The sequence below is a fragment of the Xyrauchen texanus genome, chromosome 47 (genome assembly GCF_025860055.1).
Source record: "Xyrauchen texanus isolate HMW12.3.18 chromosome 47, RBS_HiC_50CHRs, whole genome shotgun sequence".
NCBI classification, from domain to species: Eukaryota; Metazoa; Chordata; class Actinopteri; order Cypriniformes; family Catostomidae; genus Xyrauchen; species Xyrauchen texanus.
Window position 1 is genome coordinate 27,307,188 of NC_068322.1, and position 19,068 is coordinate 27,326,255.

The window sequence follows — 19,068 nt, forward strand, 5'->3', positions numbered from 1 at the left end:
TTGGAGGGAATAGATCCAAAGAAGAGAAAGGAACGACAAACAACTATGTACAAAAACCAAAGAGACCACACATTACCAAGAGTGTAGGTCTGCAGGAACAACACAAAAATGTTTTGATGCGTGACCAGTCCACTACAATGCAAGACAGGTCCACTGAAGGCCCACAGAGCAAAAAACTTGATCAAACCTACTCTCCATTAGCCCCAAAAATCGTCAACAGACATGCAGGACAAGGAGGACAAGACTCCAACAAAAAATGTACACGTGTCCATGGCCACCTTGTTATTGTCCTTTCCAGGACAGTAGGATCAACACAACCCTCATCATAAGTTCTCCTCGCTGAGCTTCCCATTGCTTTGTAGAGCTGCACAATACGTCGTCTTCTGTGACAGTGAGCTGACAAAATCCTCCGCTTTTTGAGGAGGGTCAAACATCATCTGCTCACCTCTGTGCCATAGTTTAATTGCCACCTGACCAAGACCAAGTGTTGTTATCTTCAAGACTGTATTGAAGGTCTTTCTCTTGGCTGTTGTGGTTGGGCTAAAGTTAGGAAAAAATAGTAGCGTGACATTGTCCTGCGTACATTTCACTGCATACACCTGCCAAGCACCCTTCAGGATAGCTGACCTGTCATGTCATCTTGGTACACAGAAGATGAGAGTACAAGGCCGATCAGAGTTACTTTTTCTTCCATCACACACACGCTATGGGCTCAGTCAATATCAATGTCGTAGCCTTTCAATAAAGGGATCCACTTGGAAAGATTATCTCTGAGGAAGCCAACTGCATCTGAGCCCTTCACCCCTCTGGCAACCCCACCAGTCATATGATATTTCTCCCGCTCCGGTCTTCAATGTCTGTCATTTTATCGGTAAATTGTTCCAGCTGCTTTAAGTTTGTGACTGTCCTCCTATCTTCACGTGCTAGCGGGCTAGCTTTTCAACTTCTGCTCTTAATTCTTTAACAGAATCGTTGGCCGCTTGTATATCCAAATGCAGGTCATGCAATGCTGGGGTCAGTACAGAGTCTATCACTTCTCTTACCCCAGCCCATTAACATTCCATGTGAATAGCAACAGTTTACCTATATTGAAGTGTGATATGTTGACATGTAAAGAAACATTGTGTGCCCAAGGCTAAATTATATAGACCACTATCCAATATGGATGAAACCATAACATCCTTAATATCCTACAGAACAGATAAAAAAATTTGCTTTAACCTTGCACATAACAGTCCCAATGGGTGTCCATCGCTCGGATATCCAACAGTCCATGCGTGCTGTAGTGACTGAAGGCAGGAAAATTATTAGAAAAATAATAGAGGCGCTGCAGTCCACACCGGTAATTATAAATAACCCCACATGTAATAGTTATCACATGTCATTGCCATCTCAGCAAAGAAGACCACCACCACTTTAATTGCAGAAGTGATGGTCAATAGAAGACACAGAGTTCAAACAGACTCATAAGCCTATGTCCTTAACAAATAAGCCAATACGAAGACCTTTTTCTTGAAAATAAACTATTTCTATGCTTAAAATTGAACTAAGAGGGATCATGAGATATCATGAGCATTTGAATCTATAACCTCTGACATAATCAGAAAATTTACTTTACTGTAATCTTATCCTGTATATAATCTTCCAAAGTGCCTAGAACTCTCATTCAAGGTTTAACCTGATAATACACCCTGACAATCATGTTTCTCATAACGTGTAATGTATTATCCATGCTGTAAGTCCAGTGAATTAACCATTACGAATTTTAATCTATTTTCATGCTTCGTTACTTGCACGTTGAATATTCATGAAAGTATGTCTTTAGCAATTTTTTATACTCTTTAAATCCATCCCACTTAGCTCGAGTCGATCTAGCAAAGTCCGGAAAAACCATGATGTAGTGGTCCTCCCAGCATAACTTGACTTTATTCCTCACTGCTCATAGAAAAAAAGTCTCTGCAAGAATCTTGCCAGGATAGATCGGGGTCTGTCACCCACCCTAAAAAGCTAATAGAAAACTCTGTATGTGTGCTCCATTTCGAGCTGGCGGTCCATTGTGTCTATCAAATTCAGAATAAGTCAGTCCAAAAACGTAACCATATACTGACCTTCCTTTCCCTTCTGGGATTTTTCAGTTTCACCTGCTTCCATCAGCCTAGGAAGCAGGCAGGTTAGCCTGTAGCTCTCTTTAGGCCGTCTCCAGAAACTCGACCCGTTTTTCAACATTGTCCATTCTTGTGATCAATGTGGAAAGTTTTGTCTCCATAGATGTGATCGCTCAACACATCTCTGTGATGCCCTCCATGTCGGTCGAGATTTTCGTCAGCGCTGCATAAATGTTCAAGATATCCTGACCTATGTCACAAAGCTCACTGACACTATTGACTGGACCTCTGGCATCTTGATTCTGCGAGGCATCCAACGTGTGAGAAAGGAAGTGATTTTGCCCTCCCAGCACACATTAGCAAACAAAACTATTACAGTATATTACAGTATACAGTAAAATTACCAAAACAATTGTTCCAGACAGAGAAATACACAACATCCACTAAGAACATATGCCAATGTGAGTGAAAACACTGGAGCTCAGGAAAACAAAAAAGTCTTCCATTATGAATCTTGGAACACTCATGTTCAGGAAAAGGGTAGAAAACACTGGTTCCCTGAATAAGGGAATGAGATACAGCGAGCTTGGGTCATAAGCCTACTTGTTGTTCTGCCAGCCATACGTATCATTACTCAATTTAGGTGAGCATTATGGCTGGGCGATTTGTCTTAAATTACATCATGATATTTTTCAGCCTACTGACGATATTTGATATATATATATATATATATATATATATATATATATATATAATTATGCATTTGCTCTAAAATGGTTCAAAAGTGTTTTTTTGGTTTGTTTGTTTTATCAGAGGAACCATCATTTCATCCAAAAAGCCATTGTAGCCAAGTAGATTAAGTATTTTAAAGACATTAAATAAAAATATAACAATTTGTTTATCATTACCTCATCACTATCTTTCAGGTAGAACTATTCTTTCGACTAATAAAGATAGCTTCACTAATACTCTTCCAGATCTATCTCATACACTCAATAAACCCCAAAGACTAGAAGAACTTGATGAAATAACAAAAAATATAAATGCCGTCTTCTCTAGCACCCTTGATATTGTCGCCCCACTTCGATTAAAGAAAATTAAAGAAAAAAGCCCTGCACCATGGTACAATGATCACACTCATGCTCTCAAGAGAAGCAGCTCGGAAAACGGAGCGCATGTGGAAGAATACAAAATTTGAAATATTTCGCTGTGCATGGAAGGATAGTGTCTGTAGCTACAGACAGGCACTAAAAGCTGCTAGGTCAGCATATTTTAGCAAACTCATACAAAATAACCACAACAATCCTAGATATTTATTCAGTACTGTGGCTAAATTGATAAGGAAAAAAGACTCAACTGAACCAGATATTCCATTGCAGCGCAATAATAATGACTTCATGAATTTCTTGTCTTCAACCCTTTGCTGTCATGGGGCATGAAGAGCTAACAAATCTTATCGAAACATCAAAAGCCATAACATAAACAGTATGTTAGATCGAATACCAACTAAGCTTTTAAAAGAGGTATTCCCTGTAATCTCAGAACCTCTTCCTAATATTAACAACTCCTTATATCCTTGTGACATTTTAAGAAGCCACAAATTGATCCTGGAGAACTGGCTAATTATAGACCAATTTAAAATCTCCCATTTATGTAAAAAATACTAGATAAGGTAGTGTCTTCCCATATAGAAATAGTATATATGAACAGTTTCAGTCAGGATTTAGGCCTCATCAAATTTCAAAGACTGCACTTATCAGAGTTACAAATGACTTGCTCTTATCAACTGATCACGGCTGCATTTCACTTCTAGTGCATCTAGTTCTTAGTGATGCCTTCGACAACATAGATCACGACATTGAATTGAATAGGCTACATAATTATGTTGGCATTTGTGGACTTGCATTAGCATGGTTTAGGTCCTTTTTAGTAGACCGCTAACACTTTATCTATGTAAATGAGGAATTGTCAAACCAAACAATAGTTAAGTATGGAGTGCCACAGGGGTCCGTTTTAGGGCCTCTGCATTTCTCCTTGTATGTGCTTCCCCTTGGAGATATCAGGAAACGTGGAATAAGTTTCCACTGTTATGTCAACGATACCCAATTTTATATTTCTTCAAAACCTCACAAAATTTGACAATTCTCCAAATTATTAAAGTGTATCAATGAAACCAAAGATTGGATGGCTAGAAATGTCCTAATCAATTCTGACTAAACAGAGGTACTAATTATTGGACCAAAAACCTAAAAAATAAGCCGCTAAAATATAATTTGACTCTCAATGGATGTACTGTTACATCGTCTTCAACAGCAAAGAACTTAGGTGTTATAATTGATAACAATCTGTCCTTTGAAAATCAAATTACCAATGTTTGTAGAACAGCATTCTTCCACCTCAGAAATATTGCTAAATTACGACACATTCTCATTTGCTTATGCCGAAAATCAAATTAATGCGTTCATGACCTCAAGACTAGATTAATGTAATGCATTACTTATGAATAAACTTCAATTGGTTCAAAATGCAGCAGCCAGAGTGCTGACTAGAACCAAGAAATATGATCATATTAGCCCCATTTTATTGTCATTACATTGGCTACCTGTTAAATTCCGTATTCATTTTAAAATTCTGTTAACTACATACAAAGCTTTGAATGGTCTAGCTCTGCAGTACTTAAGTGACCTTCTACCATGACATATTCCATAATGTTCATTACAATCGCAAAATTCTGGCCTGTTAATAGTAATGGGCGTAATACAACAGTTGCACAGAGATTGGGCCAGCCCCGGTAGTTCTGGTACTGGAAAGCGATGGCTCGGTCCGCTTCTGTGTTAACTACCAGAATGTGAATGAGGTATACAAATATGACGCTTATTCGAATGACGCAAATTTCTGAGTTACTCGATCGGTTGGACGCGGCTCAATTTGTGGTCCTCAGACCACACACGGCATATGCCGCCGCATATTTAATGACATCATCATCTATAGTAACTGTTGGATTATACACGCAGAAGAATCGAAACAACATGATTTGGATCTAGGAAAAACCCAGCCTTTCAGTTTGGAATGATCCCACGTCATAAATCAAACGGTCCATGCATCCTCATTGGTCAGAAAGGCCCCTCCGCCACCTGATCTTCCACACACAGTTAAAGCAGATTTCTTTTTTGTAAGGTTACAAGGACCATCAGATTTGCACAACTCTAAAAGACATTTCATCTTAATCTAGCCATGCTAGATAATGCTGAAAATCACTTTGAACTGTGGTAACGTTTGTACCTAACGAATTAAGGATTGTAGACTGATGGACCTCTTTAAAATGTGTGTAGTGATGTGCAATCACCTATAATTGATAAATATAATCTTTCATTTTGTATGATTCATCTCATTCTACTAAGAATGGTAACTATAAGGTTTAACTTGATAAAATACAATAATGTGTAAAACCAATATGATTTTGTAACCAGAGATTTTTATGTTTAATTACCTACATGTATAACATCCATAAAAAAGGTCTCTTCTTGTACCATTTGCAAGATATAAAGTTCATGATTAAATATGCACTATTTTTGTGTGGGAAAATAGTGAGAATCTCTAACAAAGACTTCTAAATCAGCTATCAGAAAGGACAACCCAGTCGACCATGTGACTCTGAAATGTCACTTCTGATTGGCGCAGGAAAACTTTGGGGATGCGGCCAATCTCAGTTAAAATATTTCCAAACAGGAAGAACAGGTCTCTTCTCTTCTGCTCCGCTGACTGCTCAGACTTAACGCTGACTCGTCCCCATGTTAGATCCATGGAAGCTGGAAGAGGAGGCCTCGCTTCACAGCTAACCTCACATAATTCACATAGACAATAAACTTCGATCAGACAGAGATCCAAACATCGACGGAACGAACATTCGACCAACAACTAAGCCACACAAAGAATGCAAGGAAACACCACAAAGACACGGAAGTAACACCTCAAGTGCTGGTGTATTAATTAAATAATTTGTGTAATCCGATAGCAGATCGATGTAGACTCAAAGGAGGATGAAATCGTTCTTAAGTAATTGTCAACAGACTCCATAAAGTTCATTTTCACTATATTGATCATTTATTTCACATTCTGTCACTCTTTTCTCCAACCTGTCTCATGTATATATGTGTTAGATTAGAATTATGTTTAGAATAGCAATAAAGTTTGTCTGTATTCAAAGATGACTTGACTATGGTATATTTGATAATCTCATCTCTGTTTCTGAAAGATTTTGCTTCAAAGCTGTACCTAAATACATGTGATATTATTTACAATAAGCCATGAGAATAATATCACTCCAATAAGTGAATTAATCATAATTTATTTATTAAAGCTAATTCCTTACAGTAGAAATTGTGAGCTGATAGAATTAGACGTTGTATTAATGTTTTCAATGGAGGAGAATCTATTAAGACAAATAATCTAGTTATTTGTCATTTATATCATTTATAATGGTTGTCAAACGTGACTAATTCTGTTATACATTTCATTACCTAATAAGGAGAGTTTAATTTAGTTCATAGCTCACATATTTCGAGACCCTATATTCCCTCCTAAATATCGCATACCAAATATCCTTACATATAATGGTGGTAGAATGCGTGCAAAGTATCCTACATACTATGGTGTGAGAATGCTGGCATTTTAACTGATCCCGTCCACATCTCTAAATTATGTATGTAATACCCTACATAACAATTGGCAGCGGCATATGCAACATCTAAGGGCTGTCCTGAGAGTGCTAAGACAGGCGGGACTCACGGCAAACCCAAAGAAGTGTGCAATTGGAAGGGTGGGAGTTAGGCAGGGCTCGACAATAAGGACTGCCCGATGGCCCGGGCCAGTGTGAGAGAGCTTCGTGCCAGTTGCTAGAACTGTCACTTTCCCGATCGGGCCAGTGCTGCATTTATAACAATAGTGCACGAAAAAAACAACAAGTGAGAGAGCACAACAGTTACACTGAGTGAACAAAGTCTTCTAACCGACGAGGGAGCATGATTCTATTTAGCTCGCAAAGATGCGCGAGTCCATAATATACTGGATGTGCCAAGTCACAGTCGTGCATGCACAAGATCATGCAGACACAGAGTGCACACTCCTAGCACTGTCCTCGCTCTTTTCCAAGTGTCTTAGCAGCAGCCATTACCAATGTGTAGAAAATAGAAGGAGAAAAACCCACTTAATGAATTTCGTAGAGGGATTGCATGTCTCACACAACATTTTAAGTACAGGCATCCCAACCTGTACTTAGGATTCTACCAACTTGGAGGAATACACAGCATCAGTGACCAGCTACATCAGCAAGTGCATTGATGATGTCACTTTCTCCAAGACCATCACCACACGCTCCAACCAGAAGCCGTGGATGACTGCGGAGGTGCGCACGCTGCTGAGGTCCCGAGACTCCGCCTTCAGAGCAGGCGATAAGGCAGCCCTAAGAACAGCTAGGGCCAAACTGTCACGGGCAATCAGAGAGGCAAAGCGCTACGCCCAGAGAATCCACAGTCACTTCCAGGACAGCAGTGACACGTGGGCATGTGGCAGGGCATCCAGGCCATCACCAACTACAGGACAACATCAGTTGCCTGTGACAAAGATGCCTCCCTTCCAGATGCGCTGAGCGACTTCTACGCTCGGTTTGAAGTGCAGAACGGCGTGATGGCGAGGAAGTCCACCCCTCCTCCCAACGACCAGGTGCTCTGTCTTACCACGGCAGATGTGAGGAAAACTCTATGTAGAGTCAACCCACGGAAGGCTGCTGGACCAGACAACATTCCTGGCAGAGTGCTCAGAGGATGTGCAGACCAGCTAGCAGATGTTCTTACCGACATCTTCAACATCTCTCTGAGCAGCGCCGTTGTTCCAACGTGCTTCAAGGCCACCACCATCATCCCCATGCCAAAGAAGTCTTCAGTGTCCTGCCTCAACGACTACCGTCCCGTCGCACTTACACCCATCATCATGAAGTGCTTCGAGAGGCTCGTCATGAGGCAGATTAAGACCCAGCTGCCCCCTCACTAGACCCACTGCAGTTTGCGTATCGTTCAAACGGTTCAACGGATGATGCCATCACCACAACCCTCCATCTGGCCCTCACCCACCTAGACAATAAGGACTCATACGTTCGAATGCTGTTCATAGATTTCAGCTCAGCATTCAACACAATCATTCCCCAGCACCTGATTGGAAAGCTGAACCTGCTGGGCCTGGACACCTCCCTCTGCAACTGGATCCTGGACTTCCTGACTGGGAGACCTCAGTCAGTCCGGATCGGGAGCGGCATCTCCACCACCACCACACTGAGCACTGGGGCCCCCAGGGCTGTGTGCTCAGTCCACTGCTGTTCACTCTGCTGACTCACGACTGTGCAGCAATGCACAGCTCGAATCACATCATCAAGTTCGCCGATGACACGACCGTGGTGGGTCTCATCAGCAAGAACAACGAGTCAGCATACAGAGAGGAGGTGCAGCGGCTGATGAACTGGTGTAGAGCCAACAACCTGTCCCTGAATGTCGACAAAACAAAAGAGATGGTTGTTGACTTTAGGAGAGCACAAGGTGAACACACTCCACTGAACATCGACGGCTCCTCTGTGGAGATCGTCAAAAGCACCAAATTCCTTGGTGTTCACTTGGCGGAGAACCTCACCTGGTCCCTCAACACCAGCTCTATCACCAAGAAAGCCCAGCAGCGTCTCTACTTTCTTCGAAGGCTGAGGAAAGCACATCTCCCAACCCCCATCCTCACTACATTCTATAGAGGGACTAGCGAGAGCATCCTGAGCAGCTGCATCACTGCCTGGTTTGGGACTTGCACCGTTTCGGACCGCAAAGCCCTGCAGAGGATAGTGAGGACAGCTGAGAAGATCATTGGGGTCTCTCTTCCCTCCATCAAAGACATTTACAAAAAACACTGTATCCATAAAGCAACCAGCATTGTGGACGACCCCACACACCCCTCACACAAACTCTTTACCCTCCTCCCGTCTGGCAAGAGGTCCCGAAGCATTCGGGCCCTCACGGCCAGACTGTGTAACAGCTTCTTCCCCAAGCCATCAGACTCCTCAGTACTCAGAGACTGGTTTGACACACACGTGTCCTGAGTTGCACTTTAATTACTGTCACTTTATAACTGTCTGCTACCTCAATAACTGCTATGTGCATAGAACACTATCTCATAGTATGTTATGTTTACATTTTAGAAACTGTCATCTTTTTGCACTACTGAGTACTGGTCGGCGCTGCACTGTCTATTGTCCTGTTCATTGTCAGTAATTTGTTGTACTGTCCTGTACTTTTTGCACATGTTTGCACGTGCACTTTATATAGGTATATATAGGTAGTTTATATAGGTATTTTATTTCGTTGTGTAGTCTCATGTGGTCCTATGTTGGTCCTTTGTTGTTTTTATGTAGCACCATGGTCCTGGAGGAACGTTGTCTCGTTTTGCTGTGTACTGTACTAACTGTATATGGTTGAAACGACAATAAAAACCACTTGACTTGACTTGACCTGCAAAAAGTCATTTCAGGGAGGTACAACCCCCCCCCCCCCGACATATCACCACAGAACAAGAGTTTACTTGTATACTTATACTATTTATGTAAACTGCTTTTATTTATATTCCATTGCAACTTTAAACAGGTCTAAGGAGTTTATTGTTTTCATGTAGCCTAGGTAACTAGCCGGCCTGAATAATATGCACATGAAATGACACTTGTTTAACTCACCTCAACATGTCTTTTACAATCATTTAACCCGCCATGGGCAATGCTGAAGTCACTGTTACAAACTGTACAGCGTGCAAGACTGTCATTATGTTTCACTCTTATTAGACAGGGGTACACTTTCGTGTAGTCTGGCGTAAAATGTGTCTTATATTTTCGCTTTTTGGGGCACTCTCTCTCTGCCATGGCGCTCCTGTGTCTAGATACACTGTCCTGATTAATTAGGTTCGGGAGAAGAGATAAAAGCCTGCCCACACTGGCAATTGATTGGTTGACTTACCGAAACAGGCCAATCAGGATGCTCTCTGTCTTACATGCTTCTTGCTGCACACACACACGCAAGGTCTCTCGCTCTCTCCCTCTCTGCCGTGCGCGCTACACGGTTTGGAGCACAGTCTAACCGCTCTTGCTCGCTCGCTCTTGATTCCGGGAGATTTTAACTAATTTGCGGGCATCAGGGAGCCGCTATCAATACGCGGGAGACTCCCGGAACTTCCGGGAGACTTGGGATGTCTGTAAGTATCACTTAAAACATTCCGTGTTCACAGTGCGCTAAATCCCCACATTTGACATTTTTACATGTTGGTGAAAAGCAGTAAGGGTTAGTATATGTCTCTCCATGCATGTCTCATCATCATCATCTCTCTCCGTGCAGCGTAGACTGTTTAACATGCATGTGCTCCTGTAAAGGGACAGAGCGCTAGTTTTATTCCAACTGTAAAAAAAAGAAGCACATTTTCTCTCATTAATTCGCCTTTAGAGATGAAGCACTGAATGAAAATGAATAAACTTTGTAAAGCCCAGTTATACATGTGCCTGGAAATCACAAGCTGCTCTCAGTCTCCAAAATGTATGTAAAAATGTAATTAGGTTAGTTTTAAAATGTAATCATTAATTGGACATGTTAATGGTGTTTGATATGAAATTAAGCAAGATTCACTATGCTATTAGGATATTATTATCAGAGCTGTTCAGCTGCAGGTGAAGATGAATATTCAAAACAGTCTACTTCATATCATCCTCATGAAACACATTACATGTCTCATTTCTGGACCGTACAGGTGTTTTTGTTTTTGTGCTTTGTGAATCAGGCTGTGTGGGTCTTTAAGTTGTCTGATTTCATGTTATATACAGTGGGTACGGAAAGTATTCAGACCCCCTTACATTTTTCACTCTTTGTTATATTGCAGCCATTTGCTAAAATCATTTAAGTTCATTTTTTTTCCTCATTATTGGAGACACAGCACCCCATATTGACAGAAAAACACAGAATTGTTGACATTTTTGCACATTTATTAAAAAAGAAAAACTGAAATATCACATGGTCCTAAGTATTCAGACCCTTTGCTGTGACACTCATATATTTAACTCAGGTGCCGTCCATTTCTTCTGATCATCCTTGAGATGGTTCTACACCTTCAATTGAGTCCAGCTGTTTTTGATTATACTGACTGGACTTGATTAGGAAAGCCACACACCTGTCTATATAAGACCTTACAGCTCACAGTGCATGTCTGAGCAAATGAGAATCATGAGGTCAAAGGAACTGCCTGAAGAGCTCAGAGACAGAATTGTGGCAAGGCCCAGATCTGGCCATGGTTACAAAAAAAATTCTGCTGCCCTTAAGGTTCATAAGAGCACAGTAGCCTCCATAATCCTTAAATGGAAGACGTTTGGGACGACCAGAACCCTTCCTAGAGCTGGCCGTCCGGCCAAACTGAGCTATCGGGGGAGAAGAGCCTTGGTGAGAGAGGTAAAGAAGAACCCAAAGGTCACTGTGGCTGAGCTCCAGAGATGGAGTCAGGAGATGGGAGAAAGTTGTAGTAAGTCAACCATCACTGCAGCATCCACCAGTCGGGGCTTTATGGCAGAGTGGCCCGACGGAAGCCTCTCCTCAGTGCAAGACACATGAAAGCCCGCATGGAGTTTGCTAAAAAACACCTGAAGGACTCCAAGATGGTGATAAATAAGATTATCTGGTCTGATGAGACCAAGATAGAACTTTTTGGCCTTAATTCTAAGCGGTGTGTGGAGAAAAGCAGGCACTGTTCATCATCTGTCCAATACAGTCTCAACAGTGAAGCATGGTGGTGGCAGCATCATGCTGTGGGGGTGTTTTTCAGCTGCAGGGACAGGACGACTGGTTGCAATCGAGGGAAAGATGAATGCGGTCAAGTACAGGGATATCTTGGACGAAAACCTTCTCCAGAGTGCTCTGGACCTCAGACTGGGCCGAAGGTTCACCTTCCAACAAGACAATGACCCTAAGCACACCGCTAAAATAACAAAGGAGTGGCTTCACAACAACTCCGTGACTGTTCTTGAATGGCCCAGCCAGAGCCCTGACTTAAACCCAATTGAGCATCTCTGGAGAGACCTGAAAATGGCTGTCCACCAACGTTTACCATCCAACCTGACAGAACTGGAGAGGATCTGCAAGGAGGAATGGCAGAGGATACCCAAATCCAGATGTGAAAAACTTGTTGCATCTTTCCCATTTTTTTGGCTGTATTAGATCAAAAGGGTGCTTCTACTAAATACTGAACAAAGGGTCTGAATACTTAGGACCATGTGATATTTCAGTTTTTCTTTTTTAATAAATGTGCAAAAATGTCAACAATTCTGTGTTTTTCTGTCAATATGGGGTGCTGTGTGTCCAATAATGAGGGAAAAAAATGAACTTAAATGATTTTAGCAAATGGCTGCAATATAACAAAGAGTGAAAAATGTAAGGGGGTCTGAATACTTTCCGTACCCACTGTACACATTCTTAATTATGAATTATGAATATTCCTTATGTATACTACACGTCACAACCGATTTGGAAGTCTCTTCTCAGGAATTCATATGTTTATTACATTCAGCCAATAATTACATGTTTAACTCTATTTAAATAAAATCTTTGATCCTTCTTGTGAAAACACTACACATAGCCAAAAGTTGCATGACAGCATGACTAAACACGTGACCGAAAACCCATCATCTGCACAACAGAACTCTTTGCTTAAAAACGCATGTGTACATGGCAGGATGGCTGAGGTTAATATGATGCATTTATGAATTTATATCTGTAAAGCGCTTATATGGATTACATAAGGCATAAATCATATCTCATTATAAATGTGATTCAGTTTGGGGGGGTTGTCTTAAAAACATAATATATGTAAAAAAAATATATATATATATATATATATATTCTTCAGACACATTTTTAAAGCCATGATGGTAGATACAGCCATTTATCATTTTTATGATGGGGCCAGTAAAGTTTTTGGCAGAAATCTGAAGCACTGGCCCGACCGGCCCAGTAGAATAAATCCTTAGCATTGAGACCCGTTAGGTATTTGGGGTTCCACTTGGGTTACGGCCAGGTGCGTCCACAGGTTGACAAAACCGCAGCTATAGCAGCCTGCCCAAGACCAAAAAGGGGGTAAGGCAGTTTTTGGGGCTTGCTGGCTACTACCACAGGTTTGTGTCTCACTATTCTTCTGACTGACCTTACTAAAAAGGGAGCTCTCGATCCAGTCCACTGGACAAAGTCATGCCAACAGGCCTCTCTCCCCTTTATTTTGCAGACGGATGCATCCTGCACTCACAGGAGGGGGGGTAGATGGCCAGTGCTATTTATTAGTCGCAAGATCTCCTTCAGGGAGACAAAATATAGAAACATGGAGAAGGAGTGTCTTGTGTATAAGTGGGCTGTTCTGATCCTCCGTTACTAACTGCTGGGGTTTGCCTCTGTTCTGATCACACTCCTCTGCAATGGCTCAACCGTATGAAGGATACTAACATGGGGATCACCCGTTGGTATCTGGCTCTCCAGCCATTTAAGTTCAAGGTGATCCACAGACAGCTTCGTTGTGTCCCGACTCCTCCATTGCCCACAGACCAAGATCCATCTACACTCCCTAACACTGTCCGAGATGCAGACACACGCTCTCAGTTTAAATCTAGACTAAAGACTCGTCTATTTAGCCAGGCATACACCTAATTTATCCTCCAACCCACAATTATGCTGCTTTAGTTGGGTCTGCCGGAACCAGAAACCAGAAACATTGAGCATGATCTCTAACTCTGCAATAATACAGTGATCGCGTGTCACTGTATCACACACAGACCATGTTTATCTGTTTTAAATCACAGCCTTTTGTGAATTAATAATCACATGCTGAAACAGTGCTGCTGATACAGTTCTACTCAGCAGTCATTGAGTCTGTCCTCTGCACTTCAATAACTGTCTGGTTTGGTGCAGCTACGAAATCAGACATCAGAAGACTACAAAAGGACAGTTCGGTCTGCTGAGAGGATTATTGGTTGCCCCCTGCCCCCCCTTCAAGAACTATACACTTCCAGAGTGAGGAAAAATCTGGTAAAATCACTCTGGACACCACTCACCCTGCCCACTACCTTTTTGAACTGTTGGCTTCTGGCCGGCGCTTCAGAGCTCTGAACACCAGAACCGTCAGACACAGGAACAGTTTTTTCCCTCAAGCCATCCATCTAATGAACAATTAAATTGCCCCATTGAGCAATAATGATGTGCAATACACAGTTTAATTCTATTTATATTATCCAACATATCCACTTCTGCCATTACTTACATTGCTCTGTACATAATATACTGTTTTTTGTTCTTTATATACAGATTGTATTAGATTTGCACTACGTGTGTGTATGTGGGTATGTATGAAGGTGAGTGTATGTACGTATATGTATAATTATTTATATTGTGTTCTTTTTTGTTTTTAATTACCTATGTCTTGCTGCTGTTTTTGGTATTGTTTGTATTGTTGTACACTGGAAGCTCCTGTCACTAAGACAAATTCCTTGTATGTGTAAGCATGGCAATAAAGCTGATTCTGATTCGGATTCATATGACCAACTCGCCATTTTGATGTTATTTTGATTAACTGTGCGGCCCTGAAGGATTGTGAAATGAGTGTACTGATGTGCTCTTTATGAAACCAAATGAAAAGCACATTCAGATCATTGCAATATTGGTAAAATTGACATCGTCAGCAGAATTATCTTGATTATATCATTAATATTAGATATATCACCAAAAAATCCTTAGAAAGATGGGCGATCATCTGGCATAACGCTTGCATACGTGCTGGTCTTGCACAATAGACTTAATGCTGCATCAGAGAACGCAGTAAAAGCATACATTTCATTCAATGGGGATGGTGCGTTGGATGGTAGGAGAGGGAAAATTAAAATACTTTTGTAAAATTCATACTACGGCATGCAACATTTCAACTTTCCTTTATATCAAACGCTCCACTGGAGCTTTCCCGATTGTGTAAGGGCTTCAGTAATTGTCAGTCCTGATGGAGTTGGTGTCAATTACCGACACGATGTCTTGTTCTCTTATATAGGGAACTGGGTTATATACATAACACAGATGTTATTTTTTGCTAATGTTTTGCAATAATATCAGCTAGTTGCACAGAGATTACACACTTCACCTGTAATTTGATGTTTTTTTGTCCAGTGAAACATGTCTAAATGATCGACACAAAGGTCTAAAATCAATAGCAGAGCATTTGTACTGTTGTAACACAATTACCCTACCATAAAGATGAAGAAATAGAAGACACACATCCATCCTAATTCGCTTTCAATAAGCGACACCAGGTACTGCAAAACAGAGAGACACTTTATTAGTACTCAAACATATTGTTTCAGTGCTGTTTCAAAGCTATAACTTATATAATAGTAAAGCATTATCACATGAGCAAGAGTGTTGCTTTGTCCATTTTAGGGATGTGCAAGGATTGTCGTCACTATCGTGCCCCTATTTGAATACCAAAATTACCATTCAGTTATTTTACATGTGTAATAGTAACATGACACAGTTTTTCATGTATAAGACAGTTAGTACTGTGGCCTCACAGGTCCTGGGTTCCAGTCCCGGGTCAACTAGGGCCTTTCTGTGTGGAGTTTGCATGTTCTCCCCGTGTTTGCGTGGGTTTCCTCCAGGTGCTCTGGTTTCCCCCACAAGTCCAAAAACATGCAGTTTGAGTGAATTGGAGACTCTAAATTGCCTGTATGTGTGTGTGAGTGACAGTCTGACGTCAAACCACTGCACCGCATATCACTGGCTTTTTATCAGCATCACATGAAGGACTGCCCCATTTTTCTTTCCAAACGGAGTCAAGTAAAAAATGATTTACATGTTTATAAAAGCACCTCAAGACACCTGATGTCACTCATTGCGTTGTTTCTGAAGATGTTCCGGCTGCAAAGTTTGAGCAGTTGATAAACAGCAATCCAGTGTTTATTTCTCTTTTGTTATGCTGTGCATCCTTAAGTACAATAATCTGACCGGTTCGATTCCAAATAATTAAAACAAAATCAAAGCATCCTGAAGAGACTAATAAACTGCAGCAGTGCAACTTCATGTACAACCCCAATTCCCCAAAGTTGGGATGATATGAAAAATTCTAATAAAAACCGAAATGAGTGATTTGTAAATTATATTCACCCGTTGCTGTATTAAAATCACACATTATATGATGTTTTACCTTGTGAATTTCATTGTTTTTTGAAAATGTACGGTAATTTCAAATCAGATGATTGCAACACACTCCAAAAAAGTTAGGAGAGTAGAGTGTTTACGGCTGTGAAACATCACAATTTCATCTAATAACACTTATTAAGCATTTGGGCACTGAAGACACATGTTTACATTTATGCATTTGGCAGATGCTTTTATCCAAAGAGACTTACAGTGCACTTATTACAGGGACAATCCCCCCGGAGCAACCTGGAGTTAAGTGCCTTGCTCAAGGACACAATGGTGGTGACTGTGGGGTTCGAACCAGCAACCTTCTGATTACCAGTGATGTGCTTTAGACCACTACACCACCACCACTCCACAGTTTGTTAAGTTTGGAAAGTGGAATTTTCCTCCATTATGCTACACAACTGTACTTCTTGGCCGTATGGTGTGCTTCATAATGCACACACACTCTCTGCTTACAAAGTCCGGCCAGTATGTGGTTTGAAGTTGTCCTGCAGGAAAATGAAGGACATCCCACACAGGGTTTCTGCAGGTATCATCAAATCTAATTTAATGCCTTTTTTTAACAATTGTAATGCCATACATGACCCATGACTAACCACATATACATACATATATATATATATATATATACACACACACATACATATATACACACATACACTCACCTAAAGGATTATTAGGAACACCATACTAATACTGTGTTTGACCCCCTTTCGCCTTCAGAACTGCCTTAATTCTACGTGGCATTGATTCAACAAGGTGCTGAAAGCATTCTTTAGAAATGTTGGCCCATATTGATAGGATAGCATCTTGCAGTTGTTGGAGATTTGTGGGATGCACATCCAGGGCACGAAGCTCCCGTTCCACCACATCCCAAAGATGCTCTATTGGATTGAGATCTGGTGACTGTGGGGGCCATTTTAGTACAGTGAACTCATTGTCATGTTCAAGAAACCAATTTGAAATGATTCGAGCTTTGTGACATGGTGCATTATCCTGCTGGAAGTAGCCATCAGAGGATGGATACATGGTGGCCATAAAGGGATGGACATGGTCAGAAACAATGCTCAGGTAGGCCGTGGCATTTAAACGATGCCCAATTGGCACTAAGGGGCCTAAAGTGTGCCAAGAAAACATCCCCCACACCATTACACCACCACCACCAGCCTGCACAGTGGTAACAAGGCATGATGGATCCATGTTCTCATTCTGTTTACGCCAAATTCTGACTCTACCATCTGAATGTCTCAACAGAAATCGAGACTCATCAGACCAGGCAACATTTTTCCAGTCTTCAACTGTCCAATTTTGGTGAGCTCTTACAAATTGTAGCCTCTTTTTCCTATTTGTAGTGGAGATGAGTGGTACCCGGTGGGGTCTTCTGCTGTTGTAGCCCATCCGCCTCAAGGTTGTGCGTGTTGTGGCTTCACAAATGCTTTGCTGCATACCTCGGTTGTAACGAGTGGTTATTTCAGGCAAAGTTGCTCTTCTATCAGCTTGAATCAGTCGGCCCATTCTCCTCTGACCTCTAGCATCAACAAGGCATTTTCGCCCACAGGACTGCCGCATACTGGATGTTTTTCCCTTTTCACACCATTCTTTGTATACCCTAGAAATGGTTGTGCGTGAAAATCCCAGTAACTGAGCAGATTGTGAAATACTCAGAACAGCCCGTCTGGCACCAACAACCATGCCACGCTCAAAATTGCTTAAATCACCTTTCTTTCCCATTCTGACATTCAGTTTGGAGTTCAGGAGTTTGTCTTGACCAGGACCACACCCCTAAATGCATTGAAGCAACTGCCATGTGATTGCTTGATTAGATAATTGCATTAATGAGAAATTGAACAGGTGTTCCTAATAATCCTTTAGGTGAGTGTATGAGGGGCTTTCTCAGCAAATATTTGTATATGCGATTAATCGGGACACCATGTAAAATTTTAATCGATTGACAGCCCTAATATATACACACATATATACACATATATATATATATATATATACAAACGATACATTTTTAAAAAGCCCATGTTTCAATTGTAACCATTCAAATTGACAATGATGCAATGATGATAATCTTGGATATTTGAGACAATCTACATAATTTAAATAAACTATCACTCTGAACTGAATTAGAAATGGCTCAGGAGACAGCTTAAAATATAAAAATGTATTTGCAGATATTTCAAATTTAATTTAACATAGTACCAATCAACTAGATATTGAATGCTATAGGCATACTGAAAAATCAGGCCATGACTGGAAAAAGCCATTGTTTCTGTTTGTCCATCCATCCATCCATCTTCAACCGCTTATCCGAAGTCGGTTCGCGGGGGCAGCTGCTCCAGCAGAGGGCCCCAAACTTCCCTATCTCGAGCCACATTAACCAGCTCTGACTGGGGGACCCCAAGGCGTTCCCAGGCCAGTGTGGAGATGTAATGTCTCCACCTAATACTGGGTCTTCCTCGAGACCTCCTCCCAGCTGGACGTGCCTGAAACACCTCCCTAGGGATACCGCCCCCGCTGCCCAGATTCTCCGGCCAAGCTGCCGCTCCATTGTCCCCTCACTCATGAACAAGACCCTGAGGTACTTGAACTCCTTCACTTGGGGCAATACCTCCTTCCCTAACTTGAGTACGCACATGTTTCACATGAAACATGTTTCTGTAAATTGTAAA

At 41.4% G+C, this 19,068-nt stretch overlaps 1 protein-coding gene across 2 annotated transcripts in view; it reads right to left on the reverse strand.

Annotated features, from left to right (window-relative positions):
• Positions 1-19,068, reverse strand: part of slc37a3 (solute carrier family 37 member 3) — a 163,061-nt gene that overhangs the window by 12,242 nt on the left and 131,751 nt on the right. For both annotated transcript variants that reach the window (XM_052121023.1, XM_052121022.1), the window contains exon 14: positions 15,436-15,501. In XM_052121023.1, the coding sequence (XP_051976983.1) occupies positions 15,436-15,501 (66 nt within the window). The remainder of the gene's footprint in view (positions 1-15,435; positions 15,502-19,068) is intronic.